The sequence below is a fragment of the Phaenicophaeus curvirostris genome, chromosome 5, assembly GCF_032191515.1.
Source record: "Phaenicophaeus curvirostris isolate KB17595 chromosome 5, BPBGC_Pcur_1.0, whole genome shotgun sequence".
Taxonomy (NCBI): Eukaryota; Metazoa; Chordata; class Aves; order Cuculiformes; family Cuculidae; genus Phaenicophaeus; species Phaenicophaeus curvirostris.
This window is the reverse complement of record NC_091396.1, coordinates 559,754-586,508: the sequence shown is the minus strand read 5'-3', so window position 1 is coordinate 586,508 and position 26,755 is coordinate 559,754. Positions and strand designations below refer to the sequence as shown.

Genomic DNA, 26,755 nt, shown 5'->3' with positions numbered 1-26,755 from the left:
AGTTACACAGCGCGAGCACTGCTTGGGCAAATTCAGATTTATATTCACCTTACCAAATTCAAACCAGCAAAGGAAAGCACTTTGTCGTCTGGCTTAAGCTGTGGCCTCTTTGGCATGGGATGTTGAAGCTGCTGCGAGTTTATTACGAGGTCAAAATGCTCTTGCATATGTTCTGGGAGGAGACTGACTGCTAAGTTTGACTCCACACGGGGATACCATCTCGGCCACAGGAAATCCCGGAGCTGGGCAGAGTCCTGGGGAGGTGGTAAACGCGTTTGCCCTCTATCCAAGCTCTGCCCTGGGCATCTGCTGGTGATGCTGAGAGGGGAAGAGAGTCCATGCTCACTGGGCTTTCAGTCTGATTCTCACAGCCATTCCTCCAGGCTGCTTGCGTGTGTCTGCACTCCCGTCTCCCAGGCTACTTCAACGTGATTTTATCCTCTCCCATTGTGGAGATGCGAGACACTCGGGCACTGCCAGGCAGGCAGGACAAGTCTGTGGCAGACATCAGCCTAAGCAACCACTGGATCTTGTTAATCTAACAGTGAATGTCTGTTCTGGAAGTGGAATTTGGGTTTTCATTACATTTAGAATTATAACAACCAGTCTCTTAAGATTTATTGGTCTCAGACGATTGTCTCTGGATGGGCTGAGGGCTTTGGAGGTGCCGAAAGGAACTAGACCAGTTGTGTCTCTGCCACCTTCACCTCTTGTTCCCTGGTCAGGGAGAGCAGCTTTGCCGTATGAGAACCTGAAGAGCTAAATCCTGAATGTTTTCTCTTGACAGATGGGATGCAAGAGAAGGCGAGGACACGTTGTTTCTGAAGGATGACCCTGATGGCCCTGTGAGTTCATTGGTCAAGGCTGGCCGCTGGGTTTTCTCAGTACACGCTCTGTTGGGGAAGCTGGAGCTTCTGCACCAGTGCAGAGTCAGGAGAACACTGTGTTGGGTTAAATATCCCCTCCGTTAGCACTTCTTCTTGCACTAACCCTCTACCAGCAGAACCCCACTTATTCTGGCCCCTGAATGCTTCACTTCTCAGAATCACAGAATGGTTTCAGTTGGAAAAGACCTTTAAGATCACTGAGTCCAACCATCGATCCAAACCTGCTAAGTCCACCCCCACACCGTGTCCCCAAGTACAACATCTATTTGTCTTTTAAACATCTCCAGGGATGGTGACCCAACCACCGCCCTGGGCAGCCTCTGCCACTGCCTGAAAACCCTTTTGGTAAAGAAATTCCTCCTAATGTCCAACCTAGATTCCTTGGTGCATTTTGAGGCTGTTTCTCCTTGTCCTGTCACTGGCTATGAGGGAGAAGAGCCCAGCACCCACCTCACCACAACCTCCTTTCAGGCAGTTGCAGACAGTGATGAGGTCTCCTCTCAGTCTCCTTTTCTCCAGGCTAAACACCTCCAGGTCCCTCAGCCGCTTCTCATGAGGCTTGTGCTCTAAACCCTTCCCCGGCTTTGTTGTCCTCCACCTACTGCCTTTAGTGGCCACTGCGAACTTTCCCTTGAGTTTTGGGAACAATCACAGATGAGGTTATATCCTAATATTTTAATAAGTTGAACTAAATATCTCCCTCTTTTCTCAGAGGAGCCTTGGTACGGACAAGCGGAAGAGCAGAGGTGAGGAAGGGCTGGAAGAGAACTGCACAGCTGAGCTGGAGAAGGTGAAACAGCCGAGTCCCCAGGATCACGGGGCATCCTCATCACAAAGGCTTCAAAGTGGAAAGGTCCAGTCTGCCCAGAATGGCCAGAAGGAGGAGCAGAGAGGAGCGAAAGGCTTCAGCACGGAGGTGTCTGTGGGTGGCACAGGGGACTCGGAGCCAGCGCCCAAGCCGAGTTCAGGAAGCGCTGGGGAAGATGCCAATGGGAAGCCTGGCACTGGTGGCATCTCTCATGAGGAGAGAGCTGGCATCTCTCGGGAGGAGAGCACTAACAGCACCGCTGCGCCAAGCAGTCTTCCAAGCATTGCACAAGCCACCAGTAGTGAGGAGACCTTGTCATTGCCCATGGGAGCAAATGCAGATGCGGCTGACTTAGAGAAAAACGCTACTTCAGAGCAGGAATCCACTGAGATCTCGTCCAACGGCCGCGGAGGAAAGCTTGACACAGCAGCAGGAGACGGCCTGGATGCAGGTGAAGGAGAGCTGGTGAGCAAGAGAGGGGAGGAAGCGACCCACGACACGGCCCTTGAAGGTCCAACAGTTGCACTGAAAGGAAGTGAAGATGCTGGAGGCGCCAAACACGGAGGAGAGCCTTCGCCCCCAGGGAAAGCCAGCTGTGACAAGACTGTGGTGTCTGAGCAGGACACGGGAAAATCACAGCCCAGGGAAGGGGACCGCCCTGAGGATTGCAAGGACAGTGGGGATGCTCTCAACTAGCAAAGATGGTACTGGCTTGCCTGAGAGAGAAGGTGAGTTCCTTATCTTGCTCCCCATGGTGTGTTTGTTGTCCCTTAACGCTCTCGGCCATAGTATGGAGCCACAACTCCATTTTCTGTGGCATCGTAGCAGATAACTGCCCAAAAGTGTTAATTAACAGTGATTTGGATCCCTCGGGTGATCTAACTCTGTGCATCATATACCCTGCCCTAGGGTGGATGGGGACCCATGGAAAGTCAGATGGGAAAATCGGACAGAAAACCAGAGTACTCAGTCTGGTTGGTGGTGTGGAATCGTTAGGGCCCAAACTGAAATGGTTCCTGGGGAGGAATAACCTCAGAAAGGATGGCAGGATGCATTTATTTCTACCTCTCTAGGTAGAAATAAACACAACCAGAATAGCTTGAGGTCAGCATGGGCCCTTTCCTGACACTTGCAAAGCTGTAGAGTCCCACCTTGTGGACAGCAGCTTGGAGACGCGTGACTGCACGTGGGATTCTCTTCCCACTACGAGATCTGAGAGAGCTGTCTGAATTGTGATGTGGTAGTGCTAATGTGCCAGGGAGAATGCAAAGTGTAAGGTGGTTCCAGTGGAAAAGGCCCACAAACCAAGGTCTGGTTATGGAGCAAAGCTCCAGATTTTACTCAAGCTGTATCATGAAGTCACCATGAAGCCATCTGACCTCTCCCTCTGCACCAGTGACGCTGCTATCGGGGCCGGCTTTTCAAGCAAGATCATTTGCAGACAGAATAAATGCTGCCCTGATTTATTTGTCGTGGGCGGAAGAGCCGAGAGGAAGGCGGAGGGACCTGCCTTCAACTGTCAGCTCGCTGTGTCCAGTTTGTCAGGAGCAGCCCTTGGCAGACACAGCCCCCGCGAGCCCTGGATTTCTCCAGTGCTGGCTCAGCACAGCCACAACCGTTCATCCGCGTAGCCTGGCAGCAGGGCTAGCAGCAACAAAACAGTAATGACCACAAACACAGCAAAAGCTCATTTGGCTCTAGTTGGTTAAGTTGTCATCGTGTCGGAGCAAAAAGGTCTTGTGTCTGTGCAATACGGTTCAGGATGGGAACATCTCCCACTGGATCAGGGGCTCCAAGCCCCATCCAACCCGGCCTTGAACCCCTCCAGGGATGGGGCAGCCACCCCTGCTCTGGGCAACCTGGGCCAGGGCCTCCCCACCCTCACAGTGAATAGTTTCTTCCCAATGTCTGATCTAAATCTTTCCCCTTCTAATTTAAAGCTGTTCCCTGTCATCCTATCACCACAGGTTCTTGTAAAAAGCCCCTCCCCAGCTTTCCTGGAGCCCCTTTCAGCCCTGGAAGCTGCTCTAAGATTTCCCTGCAGCCTTCTCTTCTCCAGGCTGGTGTCTGAGCAGCAGGCAGTGGTCATTGGTGGGGACAGTGCACTCCCCGCCCTCCCTGCTCTGGGGCTCTGTGGGTGCCCGTGTCCCCCAGACACTGATGTGCAGGTTCCGCTCCCCCGTTCCTGGGGAGCCACAGCTCCGTGCTGCCAGCAGCCACCGCGTGGCTTTCACGGCTGCCACCGCTCACGTCTATTTATGGCCCTAAAAATCTCCAGCACCTTCAAACCAGCGGGAGACGCTGTGCAGACAGCGTGGTGGGGCTTTCATCCTTTGCTTCAAATAACAAGGGATAAATATTTACCCGAAGTGCAGGACTGGAATCCCTGGAGAGCGTCCAACGAGTCCCGGAGAAGTAAACGATCTACGGAAACCGCAGCAGCTTTTTCCCTGAATTCTCTTGAGAAAATTAATCGTAAGATCTTTAGAGAAAATGCAGCTGGGGGTGGATTTCCAGAGCAGCTCCAGGGATCTGACCTCGCTGCTCTGGGCTGACGTAAGCGGGAGCGGGGCTGGCAGGGCCCGTGTGCGGAGGGGTCGCAGGCGCTCGGCGCTGAAGGAACCAGCGCTGAAGGTTGGTGCAGGCAGCGGAACAGAGACCCACGCTGCCCGACGGCGTTACGGGGCAACCGAGGGACAGAGCAGCTTCCTCGAGGCTCAAGAGCTGAGAGAATCGCCTCTGTTCCCTCTTGGAAGTTGGCCTAGGACTGGCAGGGTGAGCTCCCGGGGCTCCAATTCCCAGAGGAAACCTGGGGACACGCTTTTTAGCAAGGCCTGTTGTGACAGGACAAGGAGTAATGGATTTAAACTAAGGGAGGGGCGACTTAGACTGGATAGAAGGAAGAAAGCTGCTCTAAGGTCTCCCTGCAGCCTTCTCTTCTCCAGGCTGGACAACCCCAACTCTCTCCGCCTGGCCTCACAGCAGAGATGCTCCAGCCCTTGCATCATCTTTGTAGTCTCTGCTGGACCCGTTCCAACTGGGATTGAAGGAACACAGAGAAGGACTCCAGGGGTGTCTAGGGAGTGGTTGTTTTGGATGCAGTGTGACCTGCAGGATGATGCTTTGCTCTTGTGAGACCCCACCTGGAGCCCTGAGCACATATGGAGCCTCTGTGATACCCCCAGCGACCAGTGCTGATCTGCTCCTGCGGTGACACGCGGAGATTTGGTGCTGCCGCAGGCAGAGTCCAAGGCCACACGCAGCCTCATCGCCCTCCTCAGCCCTCGCTCACAACGCTTGGTAAGGGGCTCACTAAGTCTCTTCCCAGCCTCCAGTTACGCGTGAGGAAGAGGATACAGTGTGAGACAAGGGAAACGGTAATCACTGTCTAATTACTAAGTGAACTAATGACTTCAGAGCCACCGGTGCCTCGACTGTGCAGATGCACTTGTGCACAGAAAGGAGGTGTCTGTATGGAAAGGGTAATATGGAAAGACAATAGTGTAGGGCTCTCAGAGAGGCTTCTGAAACCATTAATAATAAAATTAATTAACAATGACCAGAGCCAGCTCTGCAGTTGGCTCAGACTTGTAAGCCAGATTATGTTACAATAGTTGGACCAGCAAGCACTGCTCTGGAAATCTGCTGCCTGGCTCTTCCCTTGAGCGCTGGATCCCCATGTGCTCCTGCACCACCGAGCATCCTTCCATTCAGCTCTGGATCCCTGTGTGCTCCTGCACCATTGAGCATCCCTTCCTTCAGCACTGATCCCCGTGTGCTCCTGCACCATCGAGCATCCTTCCATTCAGCTCTGGATCCCCATGTGCTCCTGCACCATCGATACAATCGATCATCCCTTCCTTCAGCACTGATCCCTGTGTGCTCCTGCACCACCGAGCATCCCTTCCAGTCAGGATGCATCCAACTCCAGTTCTGCACACATAGAGGGCAATGAAAAATGTCTCTGGCAACAGCTTTAGAGTCTCCTCTCGGCTGTGCACACATTGATTATTTCAGTTCCTCGGGTGTGATTGCAGCACAGTTCCTGAGTCGATATCCGTGGCCGTGTCCTTAAATGATTCCTCTGAAGGTTTCCTTACTGCTGCCCCTCCTGCGTTCATGATGTTCCATCTGGTTTTCTTTTTATACCCCCCCCTCCTCTTTCTTGTGAGCGTTCGATGCTGAAATCCGCATCAGTGACGGGCGGGTGTGTGGATTCAGACATGGATGCAGGAGAAATCCAGCTCAGCAATTCCAAGCAGGACTTAAGAACCTGGTAACCAGAGCGGGGAAAAAAAGCTGCCTTTGCCTATTAAAACCAATTTCTGCAGGTCTGGAGGCAGCTACAGGATGGCAGCGTCCCCTCAGGGATTAGTTTTTCCTTAGGGACAAGTGGGTGCCCCTTTCTGCCCTTGAGAGAGTTGGGGTTCTTCAGCCCTAGGGAAGAGAAGGCTCAGGGGAGACCTTAGAGCAGCTTCCAGGACGGAAAGGGGCTCCCTGAAAGCTGGGAAGGGGCTCTGGATCAGGGAGGGCAGGGATGGGATGAGGGGGATGGTTCTGAGGTGTTGAAGGCCAGGTTGGATGGGGCTTGGAGCCCCTGATCCAGTGGGAGGTGTCCCTGCCCATGGCAGGGGTGGGACTGGGTGGACTTTGAGGTCCCTTCCCACCCAACCCATTCTGTGACTCTATGATAGTTTGTGAGACAGAAGGAGAGCGCAAAGCAGGTTTTATCTAACCCAAGGGAGGACTGGGAGTGTGTCTCATTCAGACTGGTACATCCTGTCCATCCCCTGGGCTGCAGAGCCTCCTCCCTCATTCCCGTGGGATCAGGCAGGAGGTGGGGGTGCCCCCACGCAGCCTCATCCGTGCGGGAAGGTCAGCCTGAACCTCATCAGACACTGTTAATTTACTGCTCGGTATTCCCTGCGGAGCGATAATCTCGCTGCTGTCTCTGCTCTGGTTTCACAGGGTAACACGCTGGAGGCGGTGGATGAGGAGAGGACCGCAGGCTCGTCCTCGCTCTTTGACCTTCAATGAAATCAGCTTTCAGCACCGTTCACAGCCCGTGGGATCCCCCCTCGCCGCCCCCACTCCCAGGTTTGGCAGCACCGTTCCCTCTCCGTGTGCCGAAGGGCAGGGAAGGCTGCACACACTCCCACCCTACAACAAATCCACTGTCCCTTCTCTTTTCTGTTTGTTTTGCCTATCTCGCAGCTGTGTGGCAAGCCAAGGAAACGCCTACTGGATGCACTTTATTTTATTTAATAACTAATTCTGGTTCAAGTTGAGATTTAGGTTTCTGAGCACCCTCCCGTTTCCTCCCTGGGAAGGGAACTGCGTGTGCCAGGAGGAGGGTCGGGGGGCAGGCGATGGACAGAGGGGGCAGACGCTTCGTGTTGTAGCTCGGTAGGTGGATGGAAAAGTCGCGTTCGGGACTAGAGGTTCGGATGTGGTTGAAGTTTTGGCAAAGGTCGTGGGTTGAGGGTACAAAGTGATGGAGCATCCTTGAGTTGCGCTGTGGGGCAAAGGGGGTTTTGACAAGCACACACCAAGCGTGGCATCTCACCCTTTAAAAGCTGCCTCTCCTCCTCCTCCTGGGGGATGGAGGGGGTGCCCAGCAGCACAGGCTGCGTCAGAAGGCAGGAGATGGCTTGTTTGTAAAGAAGGCAGCCGCTGGGTTGAGCAGCTACATCCCCAGCTCAGCCAAGCACCAGGAAGGCTACGGCAGCTAGAGATACACAGGGTGAGGAGAACACAAATGCAATAACCTTCCTTCTCCACCATCCTGCACCGAGGACCCAGGCCAGGTTGGAGCTGGGGGGGTCTAAGGCTTCCTTCGCCTTCCTGGTTGTGCCTTTTGCAGCCTCGTGCTGGGATGAGAGAGCAGCAGCTCCCTCGCACGCTGCCATGCAGATATTTTGGCCTGGCCTTAAAAGCCACCTTACAAATCGAGGAGCTGGACGAGCATTTACACGCGTAAATGTGCAAGAATCCCAGCCGCTTGGATTCACAAACACTAAGAGATTCAGAGCAAACCAGGCCCCAGGTGAAATACAGGGAAAGGAGGAGGCAGAACGCAGGTGAAAGGAATAACAGGGCATAGTTCCTGACCTCCGACTGCAGAGCAGAGAGGGGAGCGCCCTCGTTTTGCAGCGCTGCTCTACAGCTCATTGCAGGAGCAACCGTACGAGCAGACATGGATTTGTGGAGATGTGTTGAACTCCGCTGTGGGATGTGTTCACGAACCGAAACAGCAGCTGCCTCGGCAAGGTTGGCATGTGTGGGCTGAGATACTGTACGCTGCTCTAATAAACTAATGTTTGCACAGATACGCACTTTGGTTTTCCACCTAACGTAGATCCGCAGCACCAACCTGTGAAGGAGAAGCCCGGGAACTCCCTCTATGTGCTGAATTTGGGAGACTTTATTGGTTTCAGACCAGTCATTAGTGAGAACCGGAGCGTGCAGCTTTTGTGCCTTGTTAGCAGAAACATCTCCACCCTGCCCGCGTTTATTTGAGCTTATCCAGCAGATAAAAGAACAAAACAGATAAAAGGCAGGTTGTGAAACTGCTCCGGGTCCTGGAGGTTCTCCATCGCTGCTAAAGGCTGATTTTCCTGATGTGACAGGTTCAAACACCTGCTTACAACTGTTCAGTTGTTTTAATTTATTATTACTCGTGTTACTGACCTCAGTCTTGGCCCAGGCAGAGTCATTCCCAGCGCATCCCAGGAACCGGCCGGCCTCACGTTCCACACAAACGCGTCTCCGCTCAGAGCCGGTTGCACCTCCAGAGCAGCCAGAACCTTTGACATCGCCCTGGTCCAGCCCTCAGGTGCAGAGAGAAAAACCCAACCGCAGTCTCTGCTCTATCTTAACCTTTTTGAATGTAAAACCACCCCATTTCACCCATCCCCTCCTTCTTCTCCTGCAAATTCAAGTAACTTGGTCTCGACCGATGCCAGGAGTGCCTGGGTCTGTGCGGTGCCAGGGAGGGGAGGGTACGGGGAGTGCCTGTTCTCGGTGTAATTTTCCTTGCTCATTAACACTCGGCTCGAATGCACTTTGGTTGGTGCCTGGATTGCGATTTTCAGAACACTGTGGCTGGCTGTTTCTTCTTTACAGTGAGAGAAAAGACTGAGAAGTTGAAAAAGCTGATGTAGAGGGATTATTTATATGAAATAAAAGCTGTAACCCGGAAAAAAAAGCTCCAGTTCCTCAGTGTTTCTCAGTCCCACAAACAGAGTTTTCTGAATTGAATCAGTAATCCCTGCTTTATAGAGCAAGGGCTCCAATCCGGATTGCTTAGGAACGTGTTTAACTCGAGTTGGCTCAGCTAAGTCACCCACAAACTTGCTGCAGTGGAACACGAAGCTGGATTTTTCATCGAGGCATCAGAGTCTTCTTGTTGCCACAGCTCTCTTCTTGCCAGCAGATGTGGTGGCAGCTTGCGGAGAGCAGTTACAGAGGGACCTGTTCCCTCCCCGCGCTGACTGGTGCCTCAGGGATTGTGGGCGTTATTCCAGCCCTTCCAGACAACGGGAAGGCAGCAGTGACTCTCAGGAAGGACACTTTTTCCTTCACACCACAGAAACAGCTTCCTGATGGACACTTCTACCAGGCAAAATCAACCATCGGTGTCCACACAGCAACCCTGTAGCTAAAATTGCTACCAGGATCGATTTCAGATGAGCGAATCAACCCTTGTATAGAGATCAATTTAAAACCCTCAAGCCAAGGACAAAAAGTACAGCTGGGTAAAGCTGGAGGTCCTTCAGGTTCCAAAGCTTTAACAAAGCAATTACCGTGGGAGGAACAACATCAGAGCCTGACGGCAGCTCTGGCTCCGCGTTCCCATCTCACCAATACCCGCAGCGGCGCTCACCGCACGGATTGCAAACCAGGAACACCCCGTGTGGAGTCCAGAAATAACAGAAACACGCACCGACCTTCCACACCGTTTCCCTTCCAGGTGAGGGGGGTTAAAAATAACCCCCTTCCTAGTCAGAAACACACCCAGGTGTCCCAGAAACCCGGGATTCAGAGAGTACGCGCTGCATCAGCTGAGACCGGGAGACAACACGCGTGGGGAAGAGGGAGCTCTTAGAAGACGAAGCTGTGAGCCAGCTGCCGGAGCACATCACACGCTCCAGTAACTGGTTTCAAGCCGTTCCCTTCCTTCTGGTCCCTCAGCCCGCGAGTTACAGCAAAGGAGCTCCCTCGCCTTGTAGAGCTGAGCCTGGTGGGACAACGCCAGCGACCGCTGGAGCAGGGTCAGTATTGAACATCAAGAAACAGGCATGAGCCCAAAGGCATCGGCACGCAAGGAAGGAACCGAGAAGGTCCAAAACCCACCCTCTGACCTAGATGCGCCTTTGACTGAACATCAGTAATGATTCTTCACTTCCTGCTCCTCTTTTTAGGGAGCGCGTCATAGAATAGTTTGGGTTGGAAGGGACCTCACAGCCCATCCAGTCCCACCCCTGCCATGGGCAGGGACACCTCCCACTGGATCAGGGGCTCCAAGCCCCATCCAGCCTGGCCTTGAACCCCTCCAGGGATGGGGCAGCCACTGCTTCCCTGGGCAACCTGGGATTTGGATTGAGGTAGAGGCAGCGTTACAGTGCTAGCAGGTCACCATCGTCACGCAAAGGTTGGACAGGGCAGGATTGGCAGGAGGTTTTCTCACAAGAAGCCAAATTTTTCCATCAAAAGGCTCTTCTCAGCGAGAAAGGAAAACCAGAAGGTGATCTGCTGATCTCTCCATCCTCTACAGCGGTTACTGTGATCAGGAACTGGGAAGTCAAAGCCACCGTGGCGTTTACCTCCCTGTGACACCGCTAGAATAATATTTCAGAATAATCTGCACCTGAAACACAAACTCAGCGCTTGGAGGGAAGTCGGCGCTACAGGACTATTAGCAGGTCTAGTCAATAAAAGGCTGAAGTTAAAAACCAGAAGCACAGGTGCCGTATTTGGCATGGAATCACAATTCCAGCCGTATCCTACAGCCACGGTGCTTGTAGAGGAACCAGCCAGGACTCTGGAGACTCTTGTTCCACCAAAGCAAAGGGCCTAACGTGTCAGAATCGTGAGGTCACGGTGATTTCTGTCCAGGCAGCAACACAAACGCCTGCGCCTCATCCCACCCGACACAATCACACTCGGTGAACCCAGTTGTGTGGGGTTTTCTTTTTTTTTTTTGAGGAGCAATGAAGGGAAAGACGGAATTGGAGCAGAAGTAACAGAGCAGACAGCAAGGCGGTCTGGCTTTTCAGCCTCGGGTTCACCCGAGAGCGGTGACTGCGCTAAAAAATCATATTCAGACACAATTACAGTCTCAGCACAAAGGCAGCAACGTCGCACACAGAGTCACGGTCTGAGATGACAACCCTGCTCTTTTCTCTCACAGCCAGCCTGCTCCCCAAGAAATCCCTGGCACCACAATCTTAAAAAGTCACCTTACACCTCGGGACCGACCCAGCCGAGTTGTTCTTGTTGTGATAGATACTTGCAAAGTGCACTCGGTCCTGGATGTCCAGGATGCCGCCACAAAGGGAGCAGCAAACACAGCGATGGGTGCGCGGGACGGCCGGGGAACACGCCTCCCTCCAGAGAACTGCAGAGAGGGTGACGAACGATCCAGGTCCAAGAGGGCTTTGGAGAACAAAGCTGTTGGCCAGCAGTCTGTGACCCTTCTGCACCTTTCCCAGCTGGTTTTCCCCCTTGCGTGCCCGCTACCAGAGCAGTGAAGCTGCAGGAGGCTCCAAATTCAGGGATAACAGGTACGGAAAAGAAGGGGTTTTGCTTAATTCTCAGTTTGCCAGCAGAGAAGACGCAAACCCAGGGCCTGGGAAGGGCCTATGGGAGCCCATCAGGCCTGCGCTTCCATACAGGAATGAAGACAGCCACGACTATCTCGGCACTGGCTCCTCAGCTATTTTTAGAGCAGAAGGGCAGGGGACCATGAGCCGCGGTCTGTTCCCTCCGGCAGAGCGGATCCCTGGGGCCAGGACGTTCAGCTCGCTCGCCGCAGAACCCGCAGACGAGGCGAAGTGCTCGGCGTTGTTCCTGCTCCCGGGTACAAGGCTTCTCTCCACAGCTACACGGCGGGCTGGAAGAGCGCCACGCAGCCCATTTAATTCGCTCGGCTTCCTCTCCCATCTGCTCTATTGCTCTTCTGAGAGCAATAGTCTTTAAAGTGAAGGATGCCAGGAGTCCAGGCACGTCCAGAACGCATCGAATGCCCCCTCCAAAGCTGCTACAGACCCACCAGCCTGAGCTGCTGGCTGGCACCAGGGACAGCCCAGCGCCTCTGCAGCCCCCCCGGCTTCTATTTATCTTCAAAGGTTTAAAAGTTAAACACAAACTCCCTCTCGGAGACGCTTCCCAACTGGCTCTGCATCTCGTACCTGAGCCAAGAAACAGAGTAAACTCAGCTGGCACCAAACCACCAGCATGTTTGGTTTCTTTTTTACTCATTCCCCGCTTCGGGAGCTGCAGAAAAGCCTTTATCCCCCAGCCAGGGGTGGGAGCCCCGCAGAGCGAGCGGCAGCGCCAGCGGGTACCCACGGGCTGCAGGGGAGCAGGATCCCACCCCGGGATGGATCGAGGACACTGGGGCTCAACGCAGCCGCACGGCCAGAGCCGCCGGGCACGAGTTTGGAAGCGACTCAGGAGGCAAGAAGGTGGCAGAGCAGCAGATTTGGGCTCCCAGCAGTGACCACACGCCAGCTGCAATGATCCAAGTCGGATGCTTCTCCCTCCCCACCAGCACACGCTCTTTCTTGGCACCTTAACGGCACACAGAGTGTCCCGCACGCTGCAGAAAATGGGAAAGGAGGGTGGTAAAGCACAAACGCCTCCTCCTTTTGCCCTGTTTCTCTTGTTCCCAGGATGCTGGGAAGGAAAAGCCTCACGCCAGGTACAACACGGCTATTCCCTCTCTGACTTTAAAGCAGCTCAGTGCTTCGTGCATGGCTGTACACCACGTTGTGGCTCATTTTTATCACAGAACCACCAGGTTGGAAGAGACCCACTGGATAATCGAGTCCAACCATTCCCATCAATCACTAACCCATGTCCCTCAGCACCTCGTCCACCCGGCCCTTAAACCCCTCCAGGGAAGGGGACTCAACCCCCTCCCTGGGCAGCCTCGGACACTGCCCAATCACCCTTTCCAGGAAAATTTTTTCCTAATGTTCAGCCTGAACCACCCTCAGCAGAGGGAATCTCGGCTCTGGCGATGACCCCACAGGGATGCGGAACCACCCGGCAGCCTTGCGGTTACCGAACAGCTGAGGCAACGCAGATTTCCGAGCCGCCAGCCCACGTTCTGTGCTCAAAAGCCACTTTTTCTTCACGCTGCTCGTCACCAACAGGGATAACGGGGCAGGGGACTGGGGAGCCGGGAGCAGCGGGAGCTGGCGGAGGATGGAGGCTCCTCCAGCCTCCCCCGAGGAGGCCGAAGCAGCGAACCAGCCAACGTCACGCGCCCCCGGTGCCCGTTAGGCTGGAAAAGCCGCCCCGAGCGCCCTTCCCGCTCGGCTGCCTCCCGCCGCGCAAAGAACGCCCGCGATGCCAGAGACTTTCATCTTGGGAAAATATTTTAATATAGTAAACAAGTCGCTTTACCTTTCACACGGGTTTAAATAAGTTTACGCTCATCGAACAGAACCGGTTTGCCCTAAACAGCGGGTTACGGCCTCGGAATCGTCTCCAGGGCCCCGGTGGGGACACCGGCCAGGGCTGCAGATGCTGCGGCCGCCCCGGGCGCGGGCGTCGATCCCGGGCAGCCCCGACGGGTCGGTCCCCGGTACCGAGCGGCTCCTCCCGAGCTCCTCTGGTCCCGGCCGGGGCGGCTGCTGTCGAGCGATCGGTCCCGGTCCCGGTCCCGGTCCTGGTCCCTAGCACCGAGCGATCAGTCCCGGTCCCCGCCGCCGCCTCCCGGTGCTCCCGGTCAGACCCGCCGAGCGATCCATCCCGGTCCCGGTTCCCACCACCTCTCGGTGCTCCCGAAGAGCCATCGGTCTCGGTCCCCGCCGCCTCCCGGTGCTCCCGGTGCTCCCTTCGAGCGACGGTTCTCGGTCTCCGCCGCCTCCCGCTGCTCCCGGGTCCCCTCCGGGCCTCCTCCGGGGGCAGCCCCCGCCGAACGATCCGTCCCGGTCCCGGTCCCGGTCCCCACCGCCTCTCGGTGCTCCCGACGACCAATCGGTACCCGTCTCCGCCGCCTCCCGGTGCTCCCGGTGAGACCCTCAGAGCGATCGGTGCCGGTCCCGGTTCCCACCACCTCTTGGTGCTCCCGAAGAGCGATCGGTCTCGGTCTCCGCCGCCTCCCGGTGCTCCCTTGGAGCGGCTGTTCCCGGTCCCCGCCGCCTCCCGGTGCTCCCGGTGCTCCCGCAGCTCCCTTGGAGCGATCGGCTCCGGTCTCTGCCGCCTCCCGGTGCCCCCGGTGCTCCCTTGGGGCGATGGTTCCCGGCCCCCGCCGCCTCCCGGTGCCCCCGGAGCCCCTCAGGGCCCGGCCCCCGGCGGGGCCCCCGCGCGGTCGGGGCGGGCGGAGGGCGGCGCGGGGCCGGGGCGCGGCGGGGCCGAGGAGGAGGCGGCGGAGGAGGCGGCGGGGCCGGGGCCGCCGCGCACGGGCTGCCAGATGAGGCTGTAGTAGACGGCGAGGACGATGGCGGCGAGCGAGACGGAGAGCACGTAGGCGAGCACGGTGGCGAGGCGCACCCACTTCTTGTTGGTCTTGGCCGCCATGCGCGCCTTCTTGTCCCCGGTGTAGGTGGCGGGCTTGCCCCGCTCCGCCCCCGCCTCCTTCTCCCTCATCGGGGCGCGGCCCGCGGCCCGACGCTCCACGGGGGCCTCCGTGCTGGGGCCGGCGCCGCCGCCCCGCGATCACCGCATCCCGGGCCCCGCGGCTCCGGCTCCGCCAGCGGGGAGGGGGGGCGGGGGCCGGGGGAGGCCACGCCCACAACGGCAGCGGGAGGGGCGGGGCCAGAGAGAGGCCACGCCCACAACGGCAGCGGGAGGGGGCGGAGCCAGGGGAGGCTACGCCCACAACGACAGAGGGAGGGGGCGGGGCCAGAGAGAGGCCACGCCCATAAACGGCAGAGGGAGGGGGCGGGGCCAGAGAGAGGCCACGCCCACCACGGGGGTGCTGGGGAGAGGCCACGCCCACCGCCACAGTGCAGAGGGATGGGGCCATGGCGGAGCCACGCCCACCGCCCAGAGGGGCGGGGCCAGAGCGAGGCCACGCCCACCAGGGGCACGGAGGGGGGTCCCGGGTGAGGCCACGCCCATCCCATTGTGTGGGGCGGGGCCTGGAGAGACCACGCCCACCACCGGCCTGCGGAGGGGCGGGGCCAGGCCCGTGATAGACAAGCGGAGGGGGCGTGGCCATAAAGAGGCCACGCCCACAAACAGGCCCCACACACCCCCGCCGAGGGGCGGGGCCTGGGCGGGGCCACGCCCACCGCCGCCCTACAAAAAGGGGGCGGGGCAAAAGCGAGGCCACGCCCACAGGGGCCAGAAAGGGGGCGGGGTCAGAGCGAGGCCACACCCACCGCAGGGACTGCCGGGGAGAGGCCACGCCCACCGCCACCCAGCAGAGGGATGGGGCCATGGCGGAACGAGGCCACGCCCACCGCGAGCCTGCAGCGCGGGGGGCTAAGGTGAAGCCGCGACCACAATCGAGGCTGCTGTGGGGGCGTGGCTAAAGGGCGAGGCCACGCCCACCGCGCTCGAGGGGCGGGGCCTCGATCCTTTGGCCCCGCCCACCCCGCAGTGCGGGCGCGCGGGGCGGGGCCGCGTCCCCACAGCGGCCGGCGGGGCCGGATCCGCGCATGCGCAGGGGCTGCCAGGGGGCTGTGAGGCGGCAGCGGGGGCTTTGGAGGGGCTGTGAGGGATTGTGAGGGGGTATAGCGGGCTTGGGGGGGGCTGGGGGGGGACTGAGGGGGCTCTGAGGGGATAGAGGGGGCTTTAGGGGGGCTGTGAGGGGCTTTGTCGGGGCTCTGAGAGGATAGAGGGGGCTTTGATGGGGCTGTGAAGGGATAGATGCGGCTTTGGGGGGGTTCTGAGGGGATAGAGGGGGCTTGGGGGGGGCTCCGAGGGGATAGAGGGGGTCTTAGGGGGCTCTGAGGGGATAGAGGGGGTCTTAGGGGGGCTCTGAGGGGATGGGGGGCTGTGAGGGGATAGAGGGGGCTTTGGTGGGGCTCTGAGGGTATAGAGGGGGGCTTAGGGGGTCTCTGAGGGGATAGAGGGGGCTCTGAAAGGATAGAGGGGGCTTTGGTGAGGCTCTGAGGGGATAGATGAGGCTTTTGGTGGGGCTCTGAGGGGATAGAGGGGGCCTTGGGGGGGCTCTGAGGAGATAGATGGGGCTTTTGGGGGGGCTCTGAGGGGATAGAGGGGGCCTTGGGGGGGCTCTGACGGGTTAGAGGGGGCTTTAGGGGGGCCGTGAGGGGCTTTGGTGGGGCTCTGAGGGGATAGAGGGGGCTTGGGGGGGGCTGTGAGGGGATAGAGGGGGTCTTAGGGGGTCTCTCAGGGGATGGGGGGGCTGTGAGGGGATAGAGAGGGCTTTGGTGGGGCTGTGAGGGGATAGATGGGGTTTGGGGGGGGGCTCAGAGGGGGCTTTAGGGGGGCTGTGAGGGGCTTTGGGGAGGCTGTGAGGGGACATAGAGGGATTTGGGGGGCTGAGGGGGGATAGAGGGGGCTTTGGGGGGACATAGCGGGCTTGAGGGGACGTAAGGGGCTTTGAGGGGATGTTAGGGGCCGTGAGGGGACATAGTGGGCTTGAGGGGGCTGTGAGGGCATATGAGGGCATGTAGGGGGTTTGGGGGGCTGTGAGAGGAGGTAGGGGTTGTGAGGACACTTAGGGAATTTGGGGGGGGTCTGTGAGGGGAGTAGGGGGCTTCGGAGCAGCATGGGGGGATGTAAGAGGGGTGATGCTCTCACCCACCCTACACCTGTGCAGGTGCTGAGCACCAGGAGTGGGGGTAGGAGAAATGTGTGGAGTGTTGGGAGAGAGGGAAATCCTGAGTTGCTGTGGGAAGAGGTGCGGGGCTTGCAGCTCTGAGGAAAGCTGGGGCAGAAGATGTAGAACCATAGAACTCGGTAATGGTTTGGGTTGAAAGAGACCTCCAAAGCCCATACAGTCCCACCCCTGCCCTGGGCAGGGACACCTCCCACTGGATCAGGGCTCCAAGCCCCATCCAGCCTGGCCTTGAACCCCTCCAGGGATGGGGCAGCCACCCCTGCTCTGGGCAGCCTGGGCCTCCCCACCCTCATCATGAAGAATTTCTTCCTAAGATCTCATCTCTTTCAGCTTCAAACGTTAGTGCCAGGCCCTCTAGCAGCACAAAACTTATGACTCCTCCTAACACGTTAATTTATGAGGAACCACATGCAGTGGGGAGGAGAAGGACGGTCTCGTTTAGGATCTCAACTAAGTCCTGTTTTACCAGCGACTGGGTTCCTGCCTGGCCTAAAGCAAGTCTCTTGGTGACTTTGCTTTAACCTGGTATGTCTAGGAAATGTTTGGGGGGACTTTTTCTTTGGGCTCCTTGTCTCTCTTGCTCTGATGTATTCCACCTGACTGCAATCTTCTTATTGAAGTCAGGTTTCACACCTGAACCATGTGAGCTGCCCCTGTGCTCTCTCTTGCTCTGAATAGGATTCTATGAATAATCCCACCTGACTGCCCCTCCCAGAAGGCTCCAGTTGCTGCTGGACACCCTGCTCTCAGTCTATGCAACCCACTGGTTTTCCAAGAATTACAGGTATTGAAGTTATTCCAGTTTATTCCCTTCCTGAAGCCAAATTTTGTGCACCTGAATAATGTGAGCTGATGCCATCCTGCTGACAGAGTTTTCCTGAGACACAGAAATGCGTTTTCGATGTTGTGCTATCAATTCTGTCCCCAGATCCCCTTGGGCTGCATGGGTTTAAGTTAAGTGGTGTGGATTTGTAGCCATTCCTACAGAATGGATTTTCTAGTCATGTTTTGGGCTGTTTGCTCTTGATGAGGCTCCAGCCACTTCTCCCATCTCGTTCAGCTGATACTCTCCCTTTTCTGACTGTTTAAAAGAGGAATGCTGTACCTCGACTGGGACTTGAGCACAGCTCCCCTCTGCCTCACGTATCGTGGAGCCATTTGGTTTGCGGTTGGAGATTTCTTGGTTTCTGTGCTACGCAGTGTTTAAACATGGAGTTTGCACTTTCTTTTTTTTGCCTGGCATGGGCAGTCTTAGGTCTTCAGCTTGTGTTTAGTCCCTAATTTCAGCTTCTGGTCTGTGCTCCCATTCTCGCTGTTCATCCCCCTCCCCTGAACGCTGCAGGGACAGAGCCTTGCTGGGCTGCATCGAGCTCTGCTCGTGGTTCTGTCTCAAATCACCTGTGCAGAAATCTGCTCATTCCAAACCCTTTTGCTGTCTGAGATCTCTGGCCTTGCTGCTGATAGGATTTATCTTTGCCTTTCGTGAAACGATGAAGGATTACTGCCTCCTGTGAGCCCTTCCCATGCGCTCCTCCTTAATTCCCATTTGGGGAAGAGGGTTCATATATATGCGCAGTTCCTCTGGGAATGAAGGACCCCTCACTAGTTTTGCTTCTTGCTACTCTGTCCATGTTGTCTTCCTGTGTTTTCAGACCATCCTTGGAGATGCTGCATCCCCCCTTACTGCTTAACTTGACCCTCTGGCAGTGTCTGCAAGCGGATAGACAGAAAAGAGAAGCCCCAGTGTTGCGAGGCATTCGAATGTGTGTGATGTTGGGTCAGATAAAGGGTGTTTAAGAGGCAGGGGTTGGTACAAGGACGCAGGCACAGGAGGGAACGGCGAGGTGGTGGCTATCGGTGCAATAAAAACCAGTTAGAGCTGCGTGTCTTACTCCTCTGTCCCCAGAACTCGTTTCCCCCTCTCTTGGAAAGAAAACCAGTCCTCCTTAATCTCTGTGCAAACGGTTGCTGCTCTTCTGCTGATGCTGCTTTTGTTTACTCTGCTTCTCAAAACTGTTTATAAATGCAGCAGTTACAGGGCTTGTTTTCCCTTGCTGAGGTCTTGGCTGGCTGGATTGGCCAAGGGCACGCAGCAGGGTCCCAGCAAAGGCAGAGAGTGTGGTGTGGCTGAGATCCCTCTGCACCGTGTGTCCCTTGAATGTGGGTTTTGGGAGCTGCTGGAGCTGCTCCAGCTAGAAAATGCAGCAGTGGGTAACTCAGCACAAGTCCTGCTCTTTCCTGCCTTCCCAGTTTTTACTGGTAACAAGTGGGTGTGAGTTTCTCTCCAGGTCCTTTTGTTCAGTGTTTGTGGCTGCCAGAAGGTGTGCGCCTAATGTTCCTAAACCCAGTTCCTTGTGAGCAACCACCATAAAGGCAAATGAAAGCCAGGAAGTCAGAGCTGCAGGAGTTCTATTTTCCTTTTTTTTAATTCCTGTAGCTTTTAGCAGAAACACTGAGCTGTGCTTTGTGCAGGCTCCTGCGTGTAGGGCGAGCTCTGGGGTGTGGGGCTCTGAGCCCGTGGATGTGGCTTGGTACAGTTGGAATCCTCATCCCTGCAGGGGTTCAAGGCCAGGCTGGATGGGGCTTGGAGTCCCTGATCCGGTGGGAGGTGTCCCTGCCCATGGCAGGGGGTGGGACTGGATGGACTTGGAGATCCCTTCCAACCCAAACCCTTTTATAATTCTAAAATTCATTGTACGTTTTGCTACTTCTCCCTATTCCCTGGGTATGGGACCGCTCAAAATAGAGTGGCTGAAGCTGGATGCAGTGTTAAATGTTTCCTAGAGAGCTCTTACTCCGCGTTTGTGTGGTGTTTGTTCCCTGACTGATAATATGATGAAATAAAAATAATTTTTCATGATCTGATATTGACCTCTGGAAAGACAGGAGGTTTTGTAGAATGCGCAGCACCAATTGGGCTCCTCAGGGCTGGAGAAGCTGTGTAAAAGCACAAATACCAGTAAATTCCAACCTGGTGATTCTATGATTCTATGAAATGAGATAAAAGGGCAGGAGTGGAGCAGGAGAATGGTGATGGAGAGAAGCGCTGGCTGTGCCGTTTGCGTATTCATGTGCATTAATGAGTGGGTGACCTGCCCGTGTGCACCACGGTGAGGCACGGAGAGAGCAAACCTCCCCACAGTGAGCAAAAAGGGTTTTCTCCTTCATTTTGAGTCATCTCTGATGTAAAACCCTGGCCTATCCACAGGTGCTGACCAAAGGCTGGGGCCTGGGTGAGGTCTGACCACTCCAGCTTCATTCTGCTGTTGCTGGGGGCTCAGCTGCTGTGAATCGGATTCATTTGGTGGCTTCCATGGGCTGTGAAACCATTGTGCCTCTGGAGGCATTGGGTTTTCCAGCAGCTTCCTTGACCTAGGTGGAGGTTAGTGAGAATCTTGTGGGGGTTGGAGCGATCCTCAGCCTGAAAATCTTGTGAATCTCTGATTCTGCACTAACCTCTTGAAACCACGTGGGCTGCAGACCTGTCCGGAGCTTTCCCTTTGCAGCCTCTGATGGAAAAATGCCTTCTTTCTTGCAGGGCTGGACTTGAATGTGGGATTGCTTCACCTCAAGGAGGTGAAGAGTTTGGAATATGGGGTGCAGTGAGGAGAGGGGTGGTGGAAGCTGGGACCGGGTATTAGTAATATGGATCTTTGGTCTAGCACATAGAGAAATGAAGTTTTTGGAGGGGCCATCAAAGAGCACGGTGAAACCTGTCTGGCCCCTTTGCTGAGCAGATGGAAGGGTTATGGGGAGCAGTCTGGGGCTGCTGAACTTGGACTCCACGCTCAGGAGTAGCAAAAGGACTTCTATAGCCTTTTAAATTGTTCTTTCAGGGGGTTAGAACTGGATGGGCTTTAAGGTCCCTTCCAACCCAAATCGTTCTATAATTCTAAGATGAATTTGTTTGGCTCAGCTTTGGATTTTGCTGCTGTTCGAAGGTGATGCTGAGGGCTGGGTGTGCGGTATCGCTGCTCTTCACTAGAGGACAGCATTACATGCTGCACCATATAATTATAGTGGGATGGTAGTGCTGAAAGAGATTCCTGACAGGTTTTGTGTGTGTTCGGATAGGTTGGGGTCACAGTTACAAAGGGGTTTGCTAGAACCTGGGAGCCATCCAGTCGGGGGGGTTAATAGCAAATGTGGCTTAAATCCTTGTCTGTAAAACCCCCGAAGGCTAATGCTCCTGGTTGTGCTTTGTGGGTAGGGCATGGTGCTAAGGAAGAGTCTCCAGAAGGGAAAAAAAAAAATAATAAGAGAGAAAACGGGATATTTTAGCATATCAGAAGTCTTGCAGTGGGTGATCGCTACAGCTCGAAGCGCTGCTGCCTCTGCCCTCTCTGCTGTGGGAGCGCTCAGCAGAGGGCAGGGCTGTCGCTTTTCTCTGTCCCTGTGCCACCAGCCATCCCTTCACGCAAGGGGCAGGAGCTCCGGGGCAGAGCAAGGAGGGTGAAGGGAAGGAGAAGGTGGCGTCCAGGACAGCTGCTGGCTTGGTTGCTGCTCTCAGTGTTCTTTTTTTTCAGTTTCTTGGTCTATCCCTTAGGGAAAGCTGATGTGCAGTGGTAGCACATGGAGCTGTGGCAGGATTTTTGCTTACGTTTGTTGGTGGGATGGAACAAGCTGCTGAATATCCATGTCTGGGAGTGTAGGATGGACACAGCCGTGCCATGAGATGTGGATTCTGACAGGGAGCAGACGTGGCTCACGCAACCGTGGTGATAACTGGGGAAAATACCAGCTGGGCCACTGGAACTGGTAGCTGTGACTGCCTGGTCTGACCTACAGTCCCTTTGCTCTTGGCAAAGCTCATCCTGCTTTTTCACATCCCCAACAGCCATGACATCCATGTTGTTCCTTCAGTGCTGTCCGTGTCACAGAGGCTGCGGTGCTTCAGAGCAAGATCAATGCTCTCTGCCCTTTCACAGCTGCTCCCTAAGGTCAAGTTAAACAGCTCTGAAACTGCTCTGGCCTTGCAGAAGAGGTCAGGTGAGGGCAGAGTTGACTTTTGCTCCTCACTGCAGCTTCCTCTGGTCTTGCTCTGTACCTGGGCATCACTTGTGGTTCCTCAGCTGCTTGCAGGAGCAGCCCAAAGAACAAAACCTGCTCAGCGCTGTCTGGCCTTTCGCTGGCAGTTGATTTTCTGACATTCCTTGAGTGCTTCCAGCTCAGCCTGAGGGATCCAGGGGAACCCTGTCCTGTGCCACTCAGGTGTAACAGTGCTCTCCAGCTGGGGGTCCCAGTGATGCTGGGCCTGGAGTGCGCTGTGCTGTCAGCCGCCAGCACAAGAAGCGCGTCTAGCTTGAACACACAGGGAAAGGAAGCTTCCTACCACGAGTGCTGCTTCGTAATGGACCAGAGGCAATGGATTCCCATGTCCGTAGTCTCAGCCCTGACACTGAGCAACCTCAGTTCGCTGCTCTAGTGGAACAGAGCTGCCAGCCTTAGCTTGGACAGCTTGGAATGTCTGGTGCCTTGCAAGACGTGTTGGTAGATGCAGAAAACTCGATGGTGGCTGGAAATACAGCAGTGCTCTTATTCCCAGCTTGTCAGGCAGATAAATTCTTCTTCCTTGCAGCAGGCATCTCTCTGATCTCTACCAGGCATTTCTCATCTCTCTGATTTCTACCACCTTTATTTTTTACAGCTGCAGCACTTGCTACGGGTCCACCTAATCTCTCCTGCCTCGTGCCACTCACACTTGGGAATGCCCTGGGGATTCCTTCGCTCTGCTTCCCCCGGCTGTCCAGTCTGCAGTGACGTGCTGGCCTTGTCGTCAGACTGGGTAAGTCAGAGGTGGGAAAGGAGCAGCAGAACCATGCAGCTGGCTCCCTTTGCCATGCAGGAGTTCCTCTATCCACCCTGCTCGGTGTCTGTGGGGTTTTTACAGCATTTCAGCCCTCCTGAGCAGTGGCAAGTGCTGTGAGTTGGCTTTCATGGAAGGCGACGAGAATAAAATCCCCCTGTGCGGCTGGGAGTCCTGTTACAGCACAGTTATCTCCGCTTTTAGTTGTAGGGCTCTGTCTTTGTGACTAAAATCAGTCTTGCCCATGTTAGTCCTGTGTCACCAGCCACTCTCCTGGTCAGCAAGCACCTCTCTGCCACCAGCAGCTCCTATTCTCTGCCACACACACACAATTCCTTAATTCCAGGCTCAGGAGCAGGGACTCACTTTGATCCTGTTTGCCATTAACCACCTGTTCTGCTCACTGTCCCTTCCCTGCAGCTTCATTGTTGTAATCCCAGCCTTGCCCTTCTCTCCCGTTCCGTGTTCTCAGCATCGGCAGCAGAGAACATCGCAGTTCCTGGTGTGGAATACTGGACGCCTTCAGACTCATCGGCGCCAGCAGCGGGAAGCAGCCAGGCCAGATAATGCGCTTATCTTGCACGGCAGATGAGGCGGATATTGTGGTCCGACACTCAATCTAATCAGCGGCGTTTGGGATGACACGGAAGTTTCCCAGCCGGAGTCTGCCGCAGTAAAATTGGGTAAGAGCCCTGTCCCGGCCTCGTACCTGTGTCTGAGACTCCGCTGTCCGTAGGGGGATGCCGAGCCGCTGCGTCCCCCACCGTAAACTTTGCCAAGGGCCACTTGGCACCTGAGGAATTAACTTAGCCTGACGGTGCTAAGAATTACTGCAAGCTTAAATCTGGCATTCAGGATCCTGTATTTTGAGGATGAAAACTCCAGTTCTGGGACGGGCCAATGGGCCTGAAGCTCTCCTCCTCAAGCAGGGGCGCCCCTTTGGTCAGCCTCGCCCGTCCGGTCCTGTCGGATGTTACCCAGGAATGGATTTTGTACTAAAACACTGGATTCTCAATCAAAGCTCACAACTGCAGTAAGTGGATTTACCAACAGCTATTCCGAATGTTTGTATCTGTCGCTTTAACGCATTCCTGATCGTTGAAGGTCCTTGGAAGGGCTCTGCCAGGACAACGCTGACTCCTGGAAGTGGCCATGGACAGAACCCTTAGGCAGAAGCTGTTTGCCACATCTGAGACTAAAGCTGGGTCCTGCGCACCCAGGCTCCTCTCTGAGGAGGAGTTTAGGACGCAAAGGGTTCATTTCTGAGCCTGGTGACTGAAGGGAAGGGCCTGCTCTGCACGTTTCAGGCTCGGACCTTGTAACGCAGCACCTAGGGACTCCTGGGAATGGTGAGTTTTCCCTGTCTGTGGAATGTCCATCTGTTTGGTGTTCAGAAGAACCCATAAGAGGGAAGAAGTTAAAGGGTGGGCAGCGCAGCAAGCAGCCTCTGCGCTGCAGTCCGTACGGAGTAAGGAGCGAGTGGATTTCCCATGATATCTGGACCGTTGCATGAAGGGGGCAGTCTGCCCGGAGCCGGAGCCTGAGCTGTTCCGCAACCACATCTGCTGAAATAGTTTTGAGCGCCGGCTGGCAATGCCTGCACATCGTCAAAAAGAACATTTAAGGAAGTTCAGTTGCGGAAGTGCCGCGAGCTGTGCGCTTCACAAGCACAACTCCGAGGAGTCGGTCCCTCCTGGAGAGCCGGCGTGCGGCTGCCCACAGGGGCATCTCAGCCCATCGCGGGCTTTCCTCCGGGTGACCTTTGGGCTGAGCTTCTCCCTGCTTGGAGCGCTCTTGATTTACAATGCAGATTCACCGGCCCTCGCCTGCCTGCCCCTGCCCTTCCTAAATTTGGCTGGGATATAAAAGCTGTTTGCTTTCTGATGCCAACAGCGGCGGTGGCAGAGCGCCCTGCCATGTGAGAGGCACAGATAGAGGAGAGGGGGCCCAGGAGGAGCAAACTGTGCGACTGCCATCGCTCCCGGAGGTGAGGAGCACGTCTGCGGGGCAGAATGTCGATGCTGACCCCTGTCCTGCAGCCCCCGGAGGTGAAGGAGTATCTGTCCAAGGGTGAGCGCTTCATCAAGTGGGATGATGTGAGTACTGGGGTTTTTGCTTCGCTAGATGGTGTGTGCGGCAGCAGGGCTGATCCCGTGGTTTCGGTTGGGGTTTGCGGGGAGGCTGGGATCGTCTGTGGGGGCTGGAATGCTGCGTTGTACCTGAGCGGCGGTGGGTGGGTGTGTGGGAGGGAATGGAGAGGAATGGGAGAGCTGGGGGCTGAAAGCAGACGGTGTGTGGGTTGGGGTTGGCGATGTGGTTTCTGCAGCTCCTGCCGCTGTGGAAGTTGGAGCATGGCACTGGGATCCTGTCTGCGTGTGAAGCAGCCCTCGCTGCTGGCATCTCCTTGGGGCAAGAGGCCTGCCCTATGGAGCAGGAAGGGACAGGATTTACTCCAGAGCTGAGCAGACTCCCCATGCTCTGCAGGCAGAGAGGGCACCCAGCTCCAAGTCTCTTCCTCTTACAGCCCTTTTGCTGGTGTGAATCAGGATGAGCCGTGTCCTCTCACGCCTGCCTGGCTTGTGGGTCCGTGGGCTACCAAGCCCACAGCAGCCAAACAGCAAGCGGCATCAGTGGACACTGGGAGAGCTGTTCTCTCTCCACTTCTGGTTCCTCTGGTATCTCCAGAACCCTCGGTTTGCAGTCTCTGTTTGCCTTTCAGTGAGAGGGGAAGGAAGTGCGGAGAGGCAGCAGAGAAGTGAATTTGGGTGTAACAGTCCCCCTCCTCACTTTCTAAGAAGGAAGAAGAGTATTCACGCTAAACGCTGCGTGGCTGAGCTGCCCGGCCCTTCTGTTGGGGTGTGAACTGGCTGCTGTGGAGCAGGAGCGCTGATAAGCCAGGGGCACGCCGGGTTATTCTTACTCACCAGGATCTGGGAGAACGTTTGATGCGGTGCTGCAAATGAGACGCATTAGAAAGAGCCTCCAGCGGCTGCGTGGGAAGAATTAGCTCTTAGTTTTGTGGTCATAAAGCTGGAATGGAGCTTTAAGTCCCAAGGGTGTGTGTGGGAGGCAGATCCCTTGTGTGCAGTGCGAGCAGGGGCGTCCGGCTGAGAAGCAGGGACATGCAGCTGGCAGAAAGGGTGGATGCTGAGGAACACGGGCCGGAGCATCCCTGGGTGGTTATTCCATTAGCTGTGCCTGAACAGGAGGTACAGCCCAGCCTTTCTTTTCATGGGGGACGCTGCCTGCAGAATGCATTTGCGGCTTTGAATTTGAACAAGGATTTGGTTTCTGAGGACAGCAGTAGCCAAACTCTTCCAAAATTGCTGCTGACTTTGCATACTGAGTCCTCAGGGACCACTTCCCCCAAAAACTTGAAGCTGTTAGCTGCTTCACTGGGAATTCCTGGGATAGGCTCCCTTGAAACCCAAGGTGAGTCAAGTTGGGCCTCCAAGACCCACCAAGTGATGTTTGTTGCTGTGACCAGAGGAGTTGGGGAGCTCAAGTCCTGTTTTCCCTCGGGTTTACAGGTTTGTAAATGTTCCTATAAGGTTGCCTCTCACTACTGAGCAGTTTATAGCCTTGCCCTCCAAAAACAGTGAAATCCTGCTCCACAAGTGGGCTGTTCCGCTCTGTCTCATTATAGTTTCCCACTCCACAGTTGGAGCAGGCTGTGAAGGATGATGGCAAGAGCTCCAGGGTGCAGGATCGCTGCTCTTTAGAGCTATGGGCCTGCATTTTTTTGTCTTGGTCTTGGAACTGACCCGGCCGTGATGTTGGCAACATGACATCCAGAATATCTGAGGGAAAGGAATGACGGTAGATGGTGTGGTGGAGTCTCCATCCCTGGAGGGGTTCAAAAAGCATGTGACTGTGGCACTTTAGGACATGGTTTAGCAGGCACGGCAGTGTTGGGGGTGGTGGTTGGACTGGATGAACTTAGAGGGATTTTCCAAGCTTAATGATTCATGATTCTAGATCAGATTGGCTCCTTCCATCACTCTGTGCAGGCTCGGGCTGAGCCGGAGCCTTCACCGTACCCAACAGTTTCTTGAGGAGAGCAATCCCATGCTTTTTCTGTAGTGCCTTCACCCCATCCAGCCTTTGGAACACGTTCTCCAGAGGGCAGGCAGGACTGTTCTGACCTGTCCTGCTGATTGAGCAGCGTCTTGGGGTAAGGAACAACTCTATGGGGCTTCTTATGTTATCCAGCAAGCTGGGGCCACCAAGCAGGCTACAGAGATGACGTCCTACTGTATGGATGATGG

General features: G+C 55.7%; 2 protein-coding genes across 7 annotated transcripts in view; both read left to right on the top strand.

Annotated features, from left to right (window-relative positions):
• CCDC9B (coiled-coil domain containing 9B) overlaps positions 1 to 8,327 on the top strand; it is a 36,306-nt gene extending 27,979 nt beyond the window's left edge. For all 3 annotated transcript variants that reach the window (XM_069857183.1, XM_069857182.1, XM_069857181.1), the window contains 3 exons: positions 788 to 845; positions 1,600 to 2,423; positions 6,664 to 8,327. In XM_069857183.1, the coding sequence (XP_069713284.1) occupies positions 788 to 845; positions 1,600 to 2,391 (850 nt within the window). In that variant the 3' untranslated portion in view covers positions 2,392 to 2,423; positions 6,664 to 8,327. The remainder of the gene's footprint in view (positions 1 to 787; positions 846 to 1,599; positions 2,424 to 6,663) is intronic.
• Positions 8,328 to 23,865: 15,538 nt separating this feature from the next.
• Positions 23,866 to 26,755, top strand: part of LOC138720816 (1-phosphatidylinositol 4,5-bisphosphate phosphodiesterase beta-2-like) — a 47,070-nt gene continuing 44,180 nt past the window's right edge. The window contains exon 1 of one of the 4 annotated variants that reach the window (XR_011337481.1): positions 23,866 to 24,583. Coding sequence is in view for 2 of the 4 variants with exons in the window: in XM_069857177.1 (XP_069713278.1) it covers positions 24,500 to 24,583 (84 nt within the window). In the remaining 2 variants the exon portion in view is untranslated. The remainder of the gene's footprint in view (positions 24,584 to 26,755) is intronic. The other 3 variants (XR_011337480.1, XM_069857177.1, XM_069857176.1) reach the window with 3 other exon arrangements.